Here is a 17,616-nt window from a genome sequence, read left to right as displayed (position 1 = left end):
GAAGGGGGGTGGCGCCCCGCCCCCGCCGCCCCGCCCCGTGGGGGAGGGGAAGCGCCGCGGGCGGCGGCCAATGCGGGAGCGGGAGGGGGGGAAGGGGGAGGGCCGGCGGAGGCGGGGGCCAATCGGAGCCCGCGCGGGCTCGCAGGGAGACCCCGTATGGGAGCGGCCGCGGCGGCGTGGGCCGCGGCGTGATGGGCGCGGGGATGGACCAATGGGTGATGGGAGGAGGGGCGGAATGGTGATAGGCGGCGCGGGGTGCCAACCGAATGGCGCCGCGGGGGAAGGCGGGCTCGCACACTGACGGGGGTGCTACCCAATCCTGACTCGGAGGCGGTGGCCGCGGCGGGGCGCCGCGCCAATGAGAACGGCGGTCCGTCTCAAACTGGCCAATGGGCGCCGCGGGGAGGCGGGGCGAACGGCCGGGCTGCGCCCTTGGAGGGACGGCTTGGCGGCGACGGGAATGTGGCGGAAAGGGCCGCCATTTTGGGGCTGGCTCCGCCCCGGCCGCCGCCGCCGCTTTAACCGGGGCCGAGCACCCCCGGAGCCCGGGCGGCGTCGCCGGGGCGGCCGGCCCGGTTCAGTAAACCTGAGCCATGTCGCGACAGCGCCCTCTCTCCGCCCTTTCCGTGCCGCGAGCCGCCGCAGCCCTATCGCGACAGCCGCCCCCCCCGGGGCCCCGTCACCGCAGCGAGCCCGCCTGTCGCGACGTGCCCCGCGCCCTGTCACAGCGCCCCGCCCTGTCGCGACAGGGGCTGTCACCGCCGGGGCGCCTGGGGCGCTTTTTTATGGGGAGGATTTTGCAGCAAAAAAACCCCAAATGTACCGGAAAATGAGGGTTTTGAAGGCAAACGAGGGTTCCTGGGGACAAGGCCGCACAGGCACCCCGCGGCGGGCAGGGCAGGGACAGTGACGAACCTGGGGGGGACGAGCGGTGACGTTTGATGTCTCTTTGGGGGTTGGTTTTGTTTTTGGTTTTTTGATTTCCACCTTGAAAGCCGGCCGCCCCACGCGCCGCCGTTCCCCTCCGGAGCCACCTTCCCGCCCGTCCCCGCCGCCCGCCGCGCTTTGATGTCCCCCCACCAGTGACCGGGGTCCCCCTCCCCGCCCCCCCCCCCCGGGGGCCCCCCCGGCCCAGCACCCCCTCCCCGGGGTCCCCCCCACCCCAGCACCCCCTCCCCGGCCCAGCACCCCCTCCCCGGGGTCCCCCCCACCCCAGCACCCCCTCCCCGGCCCAGCACCCCCTCCCCGGGGTCCCCCCCACCCCAGCACCCCCTCCCCGGCCCAGCACCCCCTCCCCGGGGTCCCCCCCGGCCCAGCACCCCCTCCCCGGCCCAGCACCCCCTCCCCGGGGTCCCCCCCACCCCAGCACCCCCTCCCCGGCCCAGCACCCCCTCCCCGGGGTCCCCCCCGGCCCAGCACCCCCTCCCCGGCCCAGCACCCCCTCCCCGGGGTCCCCCCCACCCCAGCACCCCCTCCCCGGCCCAGCACCCCCTCCCCGGGGTCCCCCCCGGCCCAGCACCCCCTCCCCGGCCCAGCACCCCCTCCCCGGGGTCCCCCCCACCCCAGCACCCCCTCCCCGGCCCAGCACCCCCTCCCCGGGGTCCCCCCCACCCCAGCACCCCCTCCCCACCCCAGCACCCCCTCCCCGGCCCGGCTGTTGCTTTTGGAGCGGCTGCCGAGGCCGGCCGGCCCCTCGCCCAGCACCCCGCCGGACGCCGTCTTCGCCGTGACCTTTTTATTTCCCACTTTTTTTTTTTTTTAATTTTTTCTCTCTCTGGCCTAATTCCCTTCGTCCCGCCGCTGGAAAATCGCCACGGCTCCCCGCGACCCCCCCAGCGGAGCCGTTTTATCTCGGCACCGCCGGCCGCGAGCCCCCGCGCTCCGCAAAACGAGGAAGCGCGGAGGCAAAATCAAACCAAATCCGGCCGGTTCCGGGGAGCCCGGCCCCCCAAACCCCGGCAGCGGGGAGGGGACAGGCGTCCTGCGAGGCGGTGGCTTTGTCCCCTCGCCGGTTCGGCGGCCGCCGCCTCGCCCCAGACCCCGCTGCGGCCTCGAGGTCGGGGACGGAGCGGGGGGTCCCCGGCCCCGCGTCCCCCCGCACCGAGCGGCCGCGGCGTTTCCTTTTATCCCGAAATTTGCCGTCCCCTGCCGTGCCTCGGTTTCCCCTCCTGCCCCGCAGCGGTGGCGCTCGGGGACGGAGCGTGCCCCCGTGCCTCGGTTTCCCCTCCTGCCCCGCAGCGCTGGCGCCGCCGAAGGGCACAAAGTCTGATTTCGTGGTCAGTTTGTCCCCGCGCCACGGCCCCGGGGCCGGTGACGCTGCCGGGGGCTGCGCGTCGCGGCCCCTGCCCCAAACCGGCCGGGCTGGGTGGCGGGGAGGGGGCCGGGGGGCGGCGGGGGGGGGCTGTCCCCATCTTGTCCCCCGAGCTGAGTCCCGGCCGACTCGTGACGCCGCCCCGGCCCGGGGCAAAGGCTGCCGCCTCCTCCTCCTCCTGCCCCGCCGTGGGGGGGACAACGGGGGACAGGCCCCCCGCCCCACCCCGCCGTGGGCCCCCTGACACCCCCGCCCCAGTGCCCCATTAACGCCCGTCCATCCCGTTATCCCCCCTCCAGTAGCCCCCCAGCCCATCAGGACCCCCCCAGTTACCCCCCACCCTTCTAACACCCCCTTACCCCCGGCAGCACCCCCTCCCCAGTAGCCCCCCCGCCCTCCCCAGTGGCACACCATTAACGCCACTGCCCCCTCATCCCAGTAGCCCCCCCTCCTTAGCACTCCAGTCCCTCCCAGTCCCCTCCAGTTCCCCTCAGTCTCTCCCAGTCCCTCCCCAGTCTCTCCCCAATCCCCCCGGTCCCTCCCAGTCCTTGCCAGTTCCCCCTTAATCCCTTGCAGTTCCTCCCAGTCCTCCCAGTCCCCCACAGTTCCCTGCCAATCCTTCCCATTCCCCCCAGTCCCTTCCCAGTCCTTCCCAATCCTTTCCCAGTCCTCCCTTAGTCCCTCCCAGTCCGCCTCAGTTCCTCCCAGTCCCTCCCTAGTCTCTTCCAGTACTCCTTGGTCCCTCCCCAGTCCTCCCAGTCCGTCCCAGTCCTCACCCAGTCCCCACCCCGTCCCCCCCCTAGCCCACCTCAGTCTCTCCCAGTCCCTCTCAGTCCCCCACAGTTCCTCCCCAGTGCCCCTCAGTCCCTCCCCAGTCCCCCCAGTTCCTCCCAGTCTCCCCCCAGTTCCTCCCAGTCTCCCCCAGTTCTGGCGCCCCCCTGTGGCCGCAGCGGGTCGGTGCCGCCCCCGGGCGCGGGTCTCTGCTGCCGCCTGGCGGGGTCCCCATCCCAGTCCTGTCCCAGTCCTGTCCCAGTCCCCATCCCAGTCCTGTCCCAGTCCCCATCCCAGTTCTGTCCCAGTCCCCATCCCCATTCCCATCCCATCCCAGTCCCCATCCCAGTCCTGTCCCAGTCCCCATCCCCATTCCCATCCCATCCCATCCCAGTCCCCATCCCAGTCCTGTCCCAGTCCCCATCCCATCCCAGTCTCCAGTCCTGTCCCAGTCCCCATCACAGTCCTGTCCCAGTCCCCACCCCAGTCCCCATCCCAGTTCTGTCCCAGTCCCCATCCCCATTCCCATCCCAGTCCTGTCCCAGTCCTGACCCAGTCCCCATCCCAGTTCTGTCCCAGTCCCCATCCCCATTCCCATCCCATCCCAGTCCCCATCCCAGTCCTGTCCCAGTCCCCATCCCCATTCCCATCCCATCCCATCCCAGTCCCCATCCCAGTCCTGTCCCAGTCCCCATCCCCATCCCAGTCTCCAGTCCTGTCCCCATCCCTGTCCCTGTCCCATCCCAGTCCCATCCCAGTCCCTGTCCCCGGCCCCATCCCAGTCCCCATCCCCATTCCCATCCCCATCTCTGTCCCCATCCCAGTCCCATCCCAGTCCCCGTCAGCGTTGGCACTGGGGACACAGCCCAGGGCACTGAGGAACCCTCAGCTCTGGCCAGGGGGGGTGGACCAGTATGGGGCAAATGGGGGTACTGGGAGGGGGAACAAGGGCACTGGAACCAGCCTGGGGGGAACTGGGATGAGGAATGGAGGTGGTGGGACCAGTCTGGGGGGAATGGGGGCACTGGGGTGAGACATGGGGGCACCAGAGTGGGTAATGGGGGCACTGGGACCAGTCTTGGGGGGTGGGGAATGAGGCCACTGGGGTGGGTAATGGGAATACTGGGACCAGTCTGGCAGGGAAGTGGAGCACTGGATTCGGTAATGGAGGCACTGGGACCAGTCAGGGAGGGAATGGGGGCACTGGGCTGAGAAATGGTGGTGCTGGGACCAGTTTGGGGGAGGCAGAGGTACTGGGGTGGGTAATAGGGGCCCTGGGACCAGTCTGGAAGGGAATGGGGGTACTGGGGTGGGTAATGTGGGCACTGGGACCAGTCTGGGAGGGAATGGGGGCATTGGGTTCAGTAAGGGGGACACTGGGACCAGTCTGGGGGGGACTGGGGGCACTGGGGTGGGTAACGGGGATACTGGAACCGGTCTGGAAGGGAAGGGGAGCACTGGGATGAGAAGTGGGGGCACTGGAACCAGTATGGGGGGGCCACTGGGACCAGTCTGGGAGGGAATGGGGGCATTGGGTTCAGTAATGGGGGCACTGGGACCAGTCTGGGGGTGACTGGGGGCATTGGGACCAGTCTGGGGGGGACTGGGGGCACTGGGGTGGGTAACGGGGATACTGGAACCAGTCTGGGAGGGAAGGGGAGCACTGGGATGAGAAGTGGGGGCACTGGGACCAGTCTGGGGGGGAAGGGGAGCATTGGGACCGGTCGGGGGGCGGGGGGGGGCGCGGGGGGGGGCAGTGGGAGCGGCCCGGGGTGCCCCCCCCCCCCCCCAATTCCTGCGGCCGCGCAGGATCCAGGGCGACGCCGGGCGCCTCCCGGCAATTTTGGGCGGGAACCGCAGAAATGCGGCGCGGCGCGAGCCAGGCCCGGCCCGACCGCGGGGACGGGGACAGGGCACGGCCGGGGGGGCCGGGCAGCGGGGGGGGGTCCCAGAAGTACGGGGGGGGGGGTCCCAGGACGTTGGAGGGGGGCCCAGGACACCACGGGGGGCCCAGGTCCTTGGGGGGGTTCGCAGGTCACCATGGTGGGGGGCCAGGGCATGGGAAGGGGGTCAAGAACACGGGGGGGGGGTCCCAGGGCTTGGGGGGGACCTGAGGGGACCCAAGGCACCACAGTCCTGGCAGCTTGGGGGGACACAGGGAACTGGGGGGCGTGGGGGGTCCCAGGACACCACGGGGGGGTCCCAGGCCTTGGGGGTACCCGAGAGGGGACCCCGATTGCTATGGGGGTCCCAGGCAGCCTAGGGGGGACGCAGGGCACTGTGGCAGCTTGGGGCGGTCGGGGGAGGGGTGCGATATCTCGGGGGGCTCTTGGCAACGCGAGGGGGTCCCAGGCCCTTCGGGGGGGGTCCTTTGGCCGCTGGAGGGGGGGGTCAGCCCCCCAGTGCCACCCCCGCTGCCACCGCTTTGATGTGGCTGCTGCACCGCAGCGCAACGGGAGCCACACGGCGGGGGGGGCGTGGGGGGGACAGATGGGGACAGACGGACGGGGGTGCCGATCGGGGGGGACCTGGGGTCCCTACCCGTCACCCCGGGGTCCGGCCTGCCGGCGGGGGTCCCTCCCTGCCCCGCCCCCCCCCCGGGGCTGCCGTGCCCCCCCGGTGCCCCCCCCCGTCCCCGCGGGCCGGCCCTGTCCCCGCGGCCACCGCAGTTATTTCCAGCCCGGCCCGGGATAATTAAAGGCCGGGAAGGAAACGCCACGGGCGTGGGCACGGCTCGGCCCCGCGGCAACCCCGGCGCTGGGGACCCCCGGCCCCCCTGGGCTCCACCCCGGCCCTCCAGGCCCCTCCCGGTCCCCCTCGTCACTTGGGGTGCCCCCCTGTCCCATGGGTCCCCCCCCCACATCCCCAGTGGCTCCTTGGGTGCCTGTGGGTCACCCATGACCCTGAGGGTCCCCCAGTCTCTCCCATGACCTCCCAGTCTCCCCCATGTCCCCTGGGTCCCGATGTCCCCCCCATGACCCCCCAGTCCCCCCCATGACCCCCCCATGTCCCCCCCCAGTCTCCCCCATGTCCCCCCCACGACCCCATGCATCCCTCAGGACCCCCATGTTCCCTTGGGACCCCCCAGACCCCCCCCATCCCCTCTATTCCCCTCCCGTCCCCCCGTGGGTGCCCCTGGACCCTCTACATCCCCTCAGACCCCCCCAGACCCGCATCTTCCACCCCCCCCCGCGCACCACGGCGGCTGAACGCGGGGGCGGGGGGGGGGCGCTGAGATGCCCACCCAAAACCTGGCTCCACCTCACAGCGGGTGGGAGGCCGAGAGCCAACGGGGTGCGTGTGTGTGGTGGGGGGTGCTCAACCCCACTACGAGCCCTCCGAGAGTCCCCGCCGCCCCCCCCGCGCCGGCGGCCGGCTGGAGCCCGCGGGCGCTGGCAGCCGCGGCCGGCGCACCCACACGCGCTGGGGCCGCCGCTATTTCGGGGCCCCGGACCGCAAGAGAAACATCCGGGGGGGGGGGGGGGGGGCGGCGGGGGGGGCCGCCGGCGGGGTGGGAGCGCGCGGGGCCACCCCCGGTGTCCCCCGGCCCCCGGCTCGCGGCGGGGGGACAGCGCGGCACTGGGGACGCCGGGCGGGGGGGGCACTGGGGGGGCGGGTAGCGCATTTCCAGTGCCGCGTTCCCAGCGCTCCCGGTCCCCATTCCCAGTGCTCCCCATTCCCAGTGCTCCCCATTCCCAGTGCTCCCTATTCTCCATGTCCCCAGTTCCCATTACCAGCACCCCCAGTCCCCATTCCCAGTACCCCCAGTGCCCACTCCCAGTACTTCCAGTTCTTATCACCAGCGCTCCCCATTCCCAGTACACCCAGTGCCTCCTCCTAGTGCTCCCACTCCCCGTTACCAGTAAACCCAGCACCTCCAGTCCCCATCCCCAGTGCCCCCTTCCCAGTGCTTCCAGTCCCCATTCCCAGTGCTCCCCATTCCCAGAACCCCACTCCCAGTGTTCCCACTCCCCATTCCCAGTACCCCCAGGCCCCATTCCCAGTACTTCCAGTTCTTATCCCCAGTGCTCCCCATTCCCAGTGCCTCAGTCCCCACTCCCGGTGTTGCCACTCCCCATTCCCAGTGTCCTTGGCATCCCATTCCCACTGCTCCCCAGTCTCAGTGCCCCCAGTTCCCACTCCCAGTGCTCCCAGTTCACATCCCCAGTGCCTCTAATGCCCCCTTCCCAGTGCTCCCAGTCCCCATTCCCAGTGCTTCTCATTCCCAGTGCCCCCAGTCCCCACTCCCAGTGCACCCAGGGTCCCGTTCCCACTGCTCCCCAGTTTTAGTACTCCCAGTGCCCCCAGCCCCCCTCCCCAGTGCCCCCAGTGCCCCCCGCGCACACATGGAAGCGATTCGCGGGCTTCGCGCTCCCCTTTGAAGGGCGGCGGTGCCCCCGGCCCAGCTGCGGGCGCTCACCGCAGGGCGCCCGGGACCCCACGCTCGGCGCGGGGTGGGGGGGACGCGGTTACAGCTGGGGGGGGGTCCCGCGGGCCCTGGGGACAGGCGGTGGGACGGGGACGGGGACATCGCCGGCCAGTGGCGCTTCTGCCCCCCCGGGGGCTGCGGTCTCTGTCCTGCTGAGACCCCCCAAACTCATACCATGGGGACTGAGACCCCCCCAAACCTGTGTTAAGGGGGCTGAGACCCCCCAAACCCATGTTAAGGGGGCTGAGACCCCCCAAACTCATGTGATGAAGGCTAAGACCTCCCCAAACTCGTGTCAAGGGGGCTGAGACCCCCCAAATTTGTGTCACGGGGACTGAGATATGATCCATACTCACGCCGTGGGGGTTGAGACCCCCCCAAATTCATGCCATAGGGGCTGAGACCCCCCAAACTCGTGTCATGGGGGCCGAGAACCCCCAAACTTGTGCCAGGGAGTCTGAGACCTCCCCCCAGACTCATGCCATAGGGGCTGAGACCCCCCAAACCCCTGTCATGGGGGCTGAGACCCCCCAAACTTGTGCCAGGGGGTCTGAGACCCCCCCAAACTCATGCTATAGGGGCTGAGACCCCCCAAACTTGTGTCACAGCTGCCGAGAAGGACAGCAGGGCGAGCGGGCTGGCCGGAGGGCTGGAGGGAAGCAGAGGCGGCGGAGGAGCCGTGGGGAAGGAGCCCCCCCACGTCCCCCCCCCAAATCCCCCCCCCACGCCCCCGCGAGCGCGGCCGGGCGTCCGGCCGGGGTATAAATACCCGGGTAATTACGGGGGGGCCCCGAGCGCGGCCGTGGGGCCCGTGGGCGGCCGGGCCCGGCACCGCCCTGTCATCAGCCCCCGCCGCCGCCAGCCCTTCGCGCCCCCCCTTTGCCGCCGCCACGCTTTGAGGGGTCCTGGGGGACACTGGGAGGGTCCTCGCCACCCCCGAACTGGGGGGAGACCCCAACCCCAATTCGCGCCCTGGTCTCGGGGACCCCCAGCGAACCAAACCCTCGCGGTCGATGCTGATGGGAGTCAAGCCCCTGTGACCTCCCCCCAAAAAACCCAAAAAAAAATCCCCCCAAAATCAAAAAACCCCTTAGGGTGCCCCCACTCCGTCCCAGTTTGCTCCCAGTTTGTGGGCAGTGGAAGCCCCAGCGAAGCCGGAGGGGGGGGACGGTGGCTGCGGCCTTCGGCGGGCGGCCGTGGCGCCGGCGGCCGCGGAGCGGAAAACCCTGACTCAGGGTTGGGAAAGGGCCCCGCTGGCTCCCGCCGGGGAGAGAAACGGGAAAGGGCGAGGGGAACAAAGGAAAAGGGGGAAAGGGGAAAAGGGGGGAAAAGGGGGAAAAGGAGCGGGAAGAGCGGCTGGAACGACCCTGCCGTACCGGGGAAACTGAGGCACCGGGGATCCCGGGGCCACGCCCGTCCCTGTGCCCGGCCCTGCCCCCCTGCGGGTGTCCCCTCTCCTCGTGCCCCCCTCTGCCCCCCCGCCCATTCCCTCCCTGCCCCCCGCCCCTGCCCCCCCTCCCCATCCCTGTCCCAAATCTCTGCTCCTCGCCCCCGCCCCCGCCCCCCCATCCCCGCTCACAGCAGTTTGGGGTGCTCTCCCCCACCCCACCCCGCAGACCCTGGGCTGACGGAGCCCCTGGCGCCGCCCTGCCCCCCCATCCCTCTCTGCCCCCTTTTCCCCTTTCCCAGCACTTTTCCCACTCACCCCTCCCCTCGCCAGCCCTTCCTCCCCTCTCCTTCCTCTGCCTCCCCCTCCCTCCCCCTCCTCTTCTCCCCCTCGCTGCCCCCAGCCCTGTCCCGCAGCCCCCCCGGCCTTCAGCCCCCCCCTCTTCCTCCTTGGCAATTTTTCTCTTTCCTTCCTTCTTTTCTGTTCCTGTCCTCTCATCACAGCTCTTTCCCTTCTCCTCTTTCCTTTTACTTCTCTTTTCCTTTCCTTCCTCCTGGCCTTTTCCCTCTCCTCTCTTTCCCTTTCCTTCCTTTTCTTCCCTTACTTTTCTTCTTTCCTTTCCTTTTCTTTTTTCCTTTCATTTCCTTTCATTTCTCCTTTCCTTTTCCCTCTCCTCTCTTTTCCTTTCCTCTCTTTTCCTTTTCTTTCCTTTTCTCTCTTTTCTTTCCTTTATTTTCTTTTCTTTTCTCCTTTCCTTTTCCCTCTCATCTGCTTTCATTTTTATTTTCTCTCTTTTCCTTTCCCTTCCTTTCTTCTTTCCTTTCCCCTTTCCTTTTCCATCTCCTTTCCTTTTTTCCTTCCCTTCCTTTATCCTTCCTCCTTTCCTTTTCTCTCTCCTCTCCTTTTCCCTTTCCTCTCCCCCTTCCCCATCTCCTCTCCTCCTCTTCCCAATTCCCTTCCCTCCTTCGGCTCCTTCTTCTTTTTCCCCTCGCCCTCTTTTCCTCCCTTTCCCCTTTCCCTTCCTCTTCCCCCTGCCCATTTCCCTTCCCCCTGCCCCCCCTTTCCCCGTCCCCCCCGTGTCCCCCCCCCCCCCGAGGGGGGCGGTTCGGGGCAGGGCTCCCACTCCCGGCCCCGGCCCGGCCCCGCCGCAGCGGCACAGCGAGCGGCCGCCGAGCTCCCTCCGGTACCGGGACCCCCCGGCACCGGCACCCCGGGATCGGCATCCCCCGCACCCCCCGGCACCCCGGGATCGGGACCCCGACAGCGCCGGCCCCGCCACCGGTACCCGGCCCCCGGCATCCCCGGACCCGCGGAGCCCCGCAGCTCGGTGAGGAGCCCCGGGACCGGGACCCTTCGGGATGGGGGGGACACACCCTGGGGACAGGGACCCTTCGGGATGGGGGGGACACACCCCCCGGGACCGGGACCCTTCGGGATGGGGGGGACACACCCTGGGGACCGGGACCCTTCGGGATGGGGGGGACACACCCCCCGGGATGGGGACCCTTCGGGATGGGGGGGACACACCCTGGGGACAGGGACCCTTCGGGATGGGGGGGACACACCCCCCGGGATGGGGACCCTTCGGGATGGGGGGGACACACCCTGGGGACCGGGACCCTTCGGGATGGGGGGGACACACCCTGGGGACAGGGACCCTTCGGGATGGGGGGGACACACCCCCCGGGACCGGGACCCTTCGGGATGGGGGGGACACACCCTGGGGACCGGGACCCTTCGGGATGGGGGGGACACACCCTGGGGACCGGGACCCTTCGGGATGGGGGGGGACACACCCTGGGGACAGGGACCCTTCGGGATGGGGGGGACACACCCCCCGGGACCGGGACCCTTCGGGATGGGGGGGACACACCCTGGGGACCGGGACCCTTCGGGATGGGGGGGACACACCCCCCGGGATGGGGACCCTTCGGGATGGGGGGGACACACCCTGGGGACCGGGACCCTTCGGGATGGGGGGGACACACCCCCCGGGATGGGGACCCTTCGGGATGGGGGGGGACACACCCTGGGGACCGGGACCCTTCGGGATGGGGGGGACAAACCCCCCGGGATGGGGACCCTTCAGGATGGGGGGGACACACCCTGGGGACCGGGACCCTTCGGGATGGGGAACCCCCCGGGGACAGGGACCCCCGGGATACCGGACCCAAAGGGTGGGGGAGACCCCCCGGGGTACGGGACCCTCCAGGACAGGGACCCTCTGGGGAAGGTGACCCCCCCTCCCCGGGACAGGGACCCTCCAGGATGGGGAATCCCCGTGGGACAGGGATCCCCAGGGACAGGGCATCCCCCCTCGAGTCAGGAAGGGTCCCCTGCAATACGGGACCCCCAGAAAGGGGGGACACCCCCCCCATGGCACCCGGCCTGGAGAGGTGGGGGGGCTCCAGGGGCGGTTTTGGCCCCGGGACTTGGTGGCTCCTTCCAGAAGGTTTTGTGTCATCCCCCCCCCAGCCCCACCCTGTCACCGCTGCCACCGCCACACCGGCCACCAGCACCCAGCCCGGGGACCGCGGGGGTCTGTGGGGGTCCTGCGGCGTGGGGGCACCCCGGGGTGCTGAGCCCCGGGTGCTGGCAGGGGATGGAGGGGCCGCGGTGCCCCGGGACCTGGGGAGGGGGACACGTCTGTCCCCAGGAGCTTCACACCCCAAACCTGGGGACGGGGACACATTGGTCCCCAGGGCTGTGGCACCCCAAACCTGGGGATGGGGACACGTCTGTTCCCAGGGCTGTGGCACCCCAAACCTGGGGATGGGGACACGTCCATCCCCGGCGCCATGGCACCCCAAACTTAGGGAGGGGGACATGTCCGTCCCCAGGGCTGTGGCACCCCAAACCTGGGGATGGGGACACGTCTGTCCCCAAGGCCACAGTGAGGGGGCCACCCCAGGACAGGCGAGGTGCCAGGCTGGCACCAGAGGCCACCGCGGTCCCTTGGAGCCGTGGGGACCGGGAGATGGGGACCCAACGTCCCCCATCCCCGTGCGGGGCCCGATCACGCTGGGGTGCCCCAGCCCGGCCGGACCTGCGCCCCGCCATCCCCAGGGAGGGGACAGGGACACGGGGACGGTGCCAAGGGCCACCTCCGCCCCAAACTGTCCCCTCCTTGGGGACGCCTCCACCGTGCGAGCAGGGGGAGCCAGGGCCCCGGGTGCCGGGGTTGGCGGGACGGGGCCCGGCGGCGGCAGGGTGACACGGGGGCGCCGGGGCACAGCGGTGGGGGAAACTGAGGCAGGGGGACCTCAGGGATGGGGACGGCGGCGCGCTGGGGACAAGGGACTGGGTTTGGGGAACCTGGGGACCCGGGACTGGGGACAAGGGATGGGAGATGGGGAACAAGGGCTGGGGTCTGGGGACAGGGGACGGGATCTGGGGTCTGGGGACAAGGGACGGGGTTTGGGGTCTGGGACTGGGGACAGGGCTCAGGTTTGGGGACCTGGCAGCAGGGGACCAGAGTTGGGGTCTGGGGACAAGGGACCGCGGACTTGGGGGAACCAGAGAGTGGAGATCAAGGGCTGGGGACAAGGGCACAGGGACCGGGGGCAGGAATTGGGGACCAGAAGCTGGGAAGTGGGGACCCCCAGAGCGGGCGCTGGACCCGTCCCACCCCAGGCAGCTGCTCCAGAGTTGGGGGGGGGGCACAGGAGGGGTCGGGGTCCCCGACGCAGCACAGGCCACGCCGAGTCGCAAAGCCACCGGCTGTCACCCCCCCTCACCCCAGCCCAGCAGCAGCCACTGGTGCGCCGAGCTCGCGCCGTTCTCAGCCCGCGGCTCCCTTGCCCGGCTCCCAATTTCCCGGCGCGAGCGGAGCTGATTTATGGGAGGTTGACGCTATTTTAAGCGCGCCTCCCCCGTTAGGCGCTCGCCCTGGTTTTAATTACCTCGGCTCTGGCGGCGGGGCAGCGTTCCCGGGGCACAGGCCTGGCCCTTGTTATCCTTGGAAAAACCGGGAGCGCGCTGCGGCCGGCGGCCGGGCCGGCTTAAAAATAGGCGCAAAAACCGCGGCAAAAGCTGGAGGGGGGGGACACCCCTAAAAAAGAAAAAGAAAAAAAAAGATGGAAAAGCCACAAACTGGGTGAAGGGGAGGGGAAAACGTTAAATCTGGAAATAAAGGGGAAAAAGTGACGGCGGGGGGAGGCAGCTCGTGACACCCGGTCTCAGCCCGCGGCAGCTGAAAGCCATGAAGGGCATAAAAGGAGAGGAAGTCGCCCGGGGAGGGGGGCGGCCGCAGCGTAATTCGATTAAAAGGCCGTAAAGGCAGAAGGAGCCGAGATTGGGAGCGAGGGGCGGCGGGGAGGGGGCCCCCGCTGCTGGTGCAACTCCGCTACGAGCCCTCAGAGAAGCCCCTGCGAGGGGGTCGCCGCTCTGCGGGTGGAGAGGGAGCAGGGGGGAAACTGAGGCACGGGGGAGCGCGGGGGGCGGGGGGCTGCGCAGGGAGGGTGAGGGGCAACAGCGTGGGGCTGGGTGGAGCTGGGGTGTGGGTGCTGCCGGGGGCTGGGTGCCCCCCAAAACTGGGTGCCCCATGGTGCTTAATACCCCCCATTACTGGGTGCCCCCCAGCACCGGTTACCCCATTGTACTGGGCATGCCCCCCCAAACTGGGTGCCTCATTGCAGTGGGTTCCCCCTCCCCAAAGCTGGGTGTCCCCTCCCACTACTGGGTGCCCCCCGGCACCCCGTCTCCCCCCCCCCATCCCCCTGACACCCCTCTCCCTCTTCCCGCAGGCCGCCGTGCGCCATGGCCCCGTGCCCCCGCTGACGCCGCCTCCCCCCTCGCCTCGCCGCCTCCTGGGGTGCTCCCACCCGCGTGTCCCCCCACCCCCCCTCGCCCCCCCTGCCCGCCATGGGTGACACCTACGCGGCCGCCGCTTTCCCCAGCGCCCCGGGGCTGCTCTCCCCCTCCGCCAGCCCCCAAGCGTCGCCCGGCACCTACGCCCCCGATTACGGCCCCTTCGGCCACCCCTTCCCCGCGCCCACCGGCACCCAGGAGGTTTTGGGTGCCCCCGTGGTGGTGGCGGCCAAGGGGCACCCACCGGGCGACTGCCTGCCGGGGGTCTACCCCTCGCTGGAGATGCCGCACCCCTACGGCTCGTGGTACAAGGGGGGCATCGGCGGGGGGCTGCCGGGGGGCTCGGGGCCGGCGGCGCCCTCCTGGTGGGACGTGCACCCCAATGGGGGCTGGCTGGGGGGTCCCACGGGCGCCGAGGGGCTGCAGGGCCAAGCCACCCTCAGCCCCCCGCTTCCCGCTTACGGTTCCGACTTCGGGGCTCTCAACCCGCCGCCCTACGCCAACAACCCCGCCGGCCCCCCGGCCCCGAAACCCCCCGCCGCAGCCGCCGCCGCCGAGACCCCCAAGGGACCGCGCGGCGGGGCGCTGAGCGGCCGGCCCACCTGCGATTGCCCCAACTGTCAGGAATCGGAGCGCCTGGGGGGCGCGGGGGGGTCCCGCCGGAAACCCGTGCACAGCTGCCACATCCCGGGCTGCGGGAAGGTTTACGGGAAGGCCTCGCACCTGAAGGCCCACCTGCGCTGGCACACGGGCGAGCGGCCCTTCGTCTGCAACTGGCTCTTCTGCGGGAAGAGGTTCACGCGCAGCGACGAGCTGGAGCGGCACGTGCGCACGCACACCCGCGAGAAGAAGTTCACCTGCCTCCTCTGCAGCAAGCGCTTCACCCGCAGCGACCACCTCAGCAAGCACCAGAAGACCCACGCCGACGGCGGGACCCCCAAGGCCAACCCCGGCCCCGGGGAGCAGCCCCCCGCCGCTTCTCCGCGCGCGGCGCCGGCTTCTCCCGCCAAAGAGAGCGGCAGCCCCGACGCCGGCGGTCTGTTGGAGATCTGAGCCCTCGGCCTCCGTCCTCCTCCTCCGCCGCGCCGCCGGGGATATTTATTGGGTGCTGCCCCCCCCCCGCCGCCCCGAAACCCCCGCGTCCCCGGCGGCAGCTCCCCTCGTTATCAGTTATAATTTATGTCTTAAATTATGGGGGGGGGGGTTTCTCCGAGCGCTCTGGGGCTCGCTGGCGGGGGGGGGTGTCAAGGCGAACCCCCCCTCCCCAAATCTTCTCGCCCCCAAAAACCTCGCCGGCCGCCTCGTGCCCCCCCGCACAGAGCTCAGGGACAGGGTTCGCCCCTTCTCCTCCGCCCCCCACCCCGGCCTCGTTAGGATGCCCGGTTCGTTAGGCGCTAATGTACCCCCTCCTCATTTTTTTAGCTGGCTGACCCCCCCCTTAAAAAAAAAAAAATTAAAAAAAAACTTAAAAAAAGCAATAAAGGGAGCGCCAAGGCGTGACAGCGGAACCGAGCCCCCTCCTCCTGCGCCCGCGGGGCTGAGGCCGGGCGGCTTCGTCACAGGGATGGACCCGGCCGCCCTCGACGGGGATTTTCCACCCGCATGGGGGGGCAGCCTCGCCCCACACACGCGTGTGCCCCCACCCCGACACCGTGTGTCCACCACCCCACGGACGGCGGGAACACGGACACGCGTGCGCGCAGGAACACGCGTGAGCACGGCCGAGCTTTGCCTCGCGCCTCAGTTTCCCCGCGGCAACATCGAGGGCGGGGGTCCACGCGCCGCCCCCCCCCCGGATTCGGGGCGCTGCGGGCTGGTGGGGGACCCCACACCCCCTCCTCCGAGCACCCCACCCCAGCGCCCTGGGCTCCCGCCAGCCCTTTGATGCGCCCAGGCCCATTTTGGGGCTTTTCTGGAAAAAAAAAAAAAAAAAAAAAAAGCCAAAAAAACCCAAAACCCCAAAATCTAAAAAAGCCACGGAAAAAGGCGGAAACGAGCTCCTGCGCCAGCGCGAGGGGGGGGCGCTGGCACCCACCGTCCCCGCGGGGGGGACGGGTCCCCGTGCCAGCGTGGCGGGGCCCCCGCTGGCCACCCCCCGCCCCGGGGGCCGAGTCACGGCGGCCACGGCTCCGCAGGACCCCGGTGTCCCCGGGGATTTGGGGGGGGGGCAGCGCCTGCGTCCCCCTCCCCAGTCCAGGGCGGGGAAACCGAGGCACGGAGGGGTCCCAGCGCCGCGGAGGGCAACAGAGCCGCCCCCGGGATGGCGTCGGGGGGAATTTGGGACGGCGGGTGCCAGCTGTCCCGCCAGCCCCCCAGCCCGGGATGCAAGTTTGCTCTTTTTGGGGTGTTCCCCCCCCCCCAAAATAATTAAAACTAAAAAAAAAACCCCCACCAGCCCCGCTGCCGCTCGCCGTGGGTGGGCCGGTGCCAGCGTCCCCGAGCCAAACCCCGACCCGGCGGCCACCGAGGCCTCGACCGCCCGGAGCCTCCCAAACCACGGAGCCCAAATCCATCCAACGGCCCCCCCGATTTTCCCGCCCCGCTGTCCCACTCAGGGTTTATTTTTTGGGGGTGGGGGGGGGAATTCAGCCCCCGTCACCGGCCCGAGCGAAGCCCCCCAGGCCACGCCAACCCTTGCGGCGGCTCTGCCGGCGGCGCCGGCCAAATCGGCGTCTCCCTATGGACCCCCCCGGCCCGTACCGGGGGAGGAATGCGGGGCCCCCCGCCCCCCCCGCCGCCGCAGCCTTTATTTAATATCCTGACAGAAATTAAAATAACTTCTGCGGCCGCGAAGGAAAACAGGGAGATAAGCGGGATCAAAGGGAGCCGAGAGCGGGGCGGGGGGCCGGGAGCCCGAAACGGGAGCTGGGAGCCATCCAGGGCGGGGGGGGCACCCACGGAGATGGCTGGGGGGGCTGCGGGCACCCGTGGGGCCTCGGTACGGTGAAACGGGGGGGCGTGGGCACCCACGGGACGTGGGGATGGGGGGCGGGGACACGTGGGGGACGTGGGCAACCGTGGGACCGGGGTACGGGGGGGGCGGGGACACGTGGGGGACGTGGGCACCCGTGGGACCGGGGTATGGGGGTGTGGGGGGGGACGTGGGCACGCGTGGGACCTGGGTACGGTGAAACGGGGGGCCGTGGGTACCCACGGGTCCCGGGGATGGGAGGGAGGGGAGGGACATGGGGGGGACGTGGGCACCCGTGGGACCGGGGTATGGGGGGGGGCATGGGCACGCGTGGGACCTGGGGATGGTGAAACGGGGGCCGTGGGTACCCACGGGTCCCGGGGATGGGGGGTTGGGCGGGGACATGGGGGATGTGGGCACCGGTGGGCCTGGGTGCGGTGAAAAATGGGGACGTGGGCACGCAGGGATGGGGGGGGGGGGCGTGGGCATCCACGGGACCCGGGGATGAGGACACGGGGGGGGACGTGGCCACCCGTGGGACGCGGGGATGAGGACACGGTGGGGACGTGGGCTGGGGGGGCGGGGCGCGTGGGCGCCCACGGGGCTCGGGCAGGCTCGGGCGACACCCACGGGACCCGTGCGCGCGGGGGGCACCCACGGAAGCGAGCGACCCCCCCCCTCCCCCCGCACAGGGGGACCCCCAGGCGCGGCGGGGGGAGGGGGTGAGCAGGACACGCGGGTGACACGCGGACCCCACGCGGGGCGCAGGACACGAGCGGGTCCCGCGGCGCCGCTCGGCCGGCACGCGCCACTTTCCCGCCCCCGCGGGGGGCGCGCCGCCGTTCTTAAAGGGGCACTGCGCCCCCAAAAGAGGCCCCTCCGATTTGTCACCCTCCTTTACAGCAGGAGAGCCCCCGGGTCAGCGGAGCGAGCTCTCTGCAGTCACGGCGGAGGCAGACCCGGGAGCTGGGGGCGCCGACCCTCCGTGGGGGTCCCCA

At 70.5% G+C, this 17,616-nt stretch overlaps 1 protein-coding gene across 1 annotated transcript; it reads left to right on the top strand.

The window, feature by feature from the left end:
* Nucleotides 1-13,761: 13,761 nt before the first annotated feature.
* SP7 (Sp7 transcription factor) lies at nucleotides 13,762-14,907 on the top strand. The gene has a single exon (XM_086768743.1). The coding sequence runs from the start codon at nucleotides 13,762-13,764 to the stop codon at nucleotides 14,758-14,760; it is 999 nt and encodes a 332-aa protein (XP_086624869.1). The 3' UTR covers nucleotides 14,761-14,907.
* Nucleotides 14,908-17,616: the final 2,709 nt, after the last annotated feature.

The sequence above is a fragment of the Chlamydotis macqueenii genome, chromosome 29 (genome assembly GCF_036417535.1).
Source record: "Chlamydotis macqueenii isolate bChlMac1 chromosome 29, bChlMac1.mat, whole genome shotgun sequence".
Taxonomy (NCBI): Eukaryota; Metazoa; Chordata; class Aves; order Otidiformes; family Otididae; genus Chlamydotis; species Chlamydotis macqueenii.
Note: the sequence above shows the minus strand (reverse complement) of the source record. Positions and strands in the feature narration are given on the sequence as shown.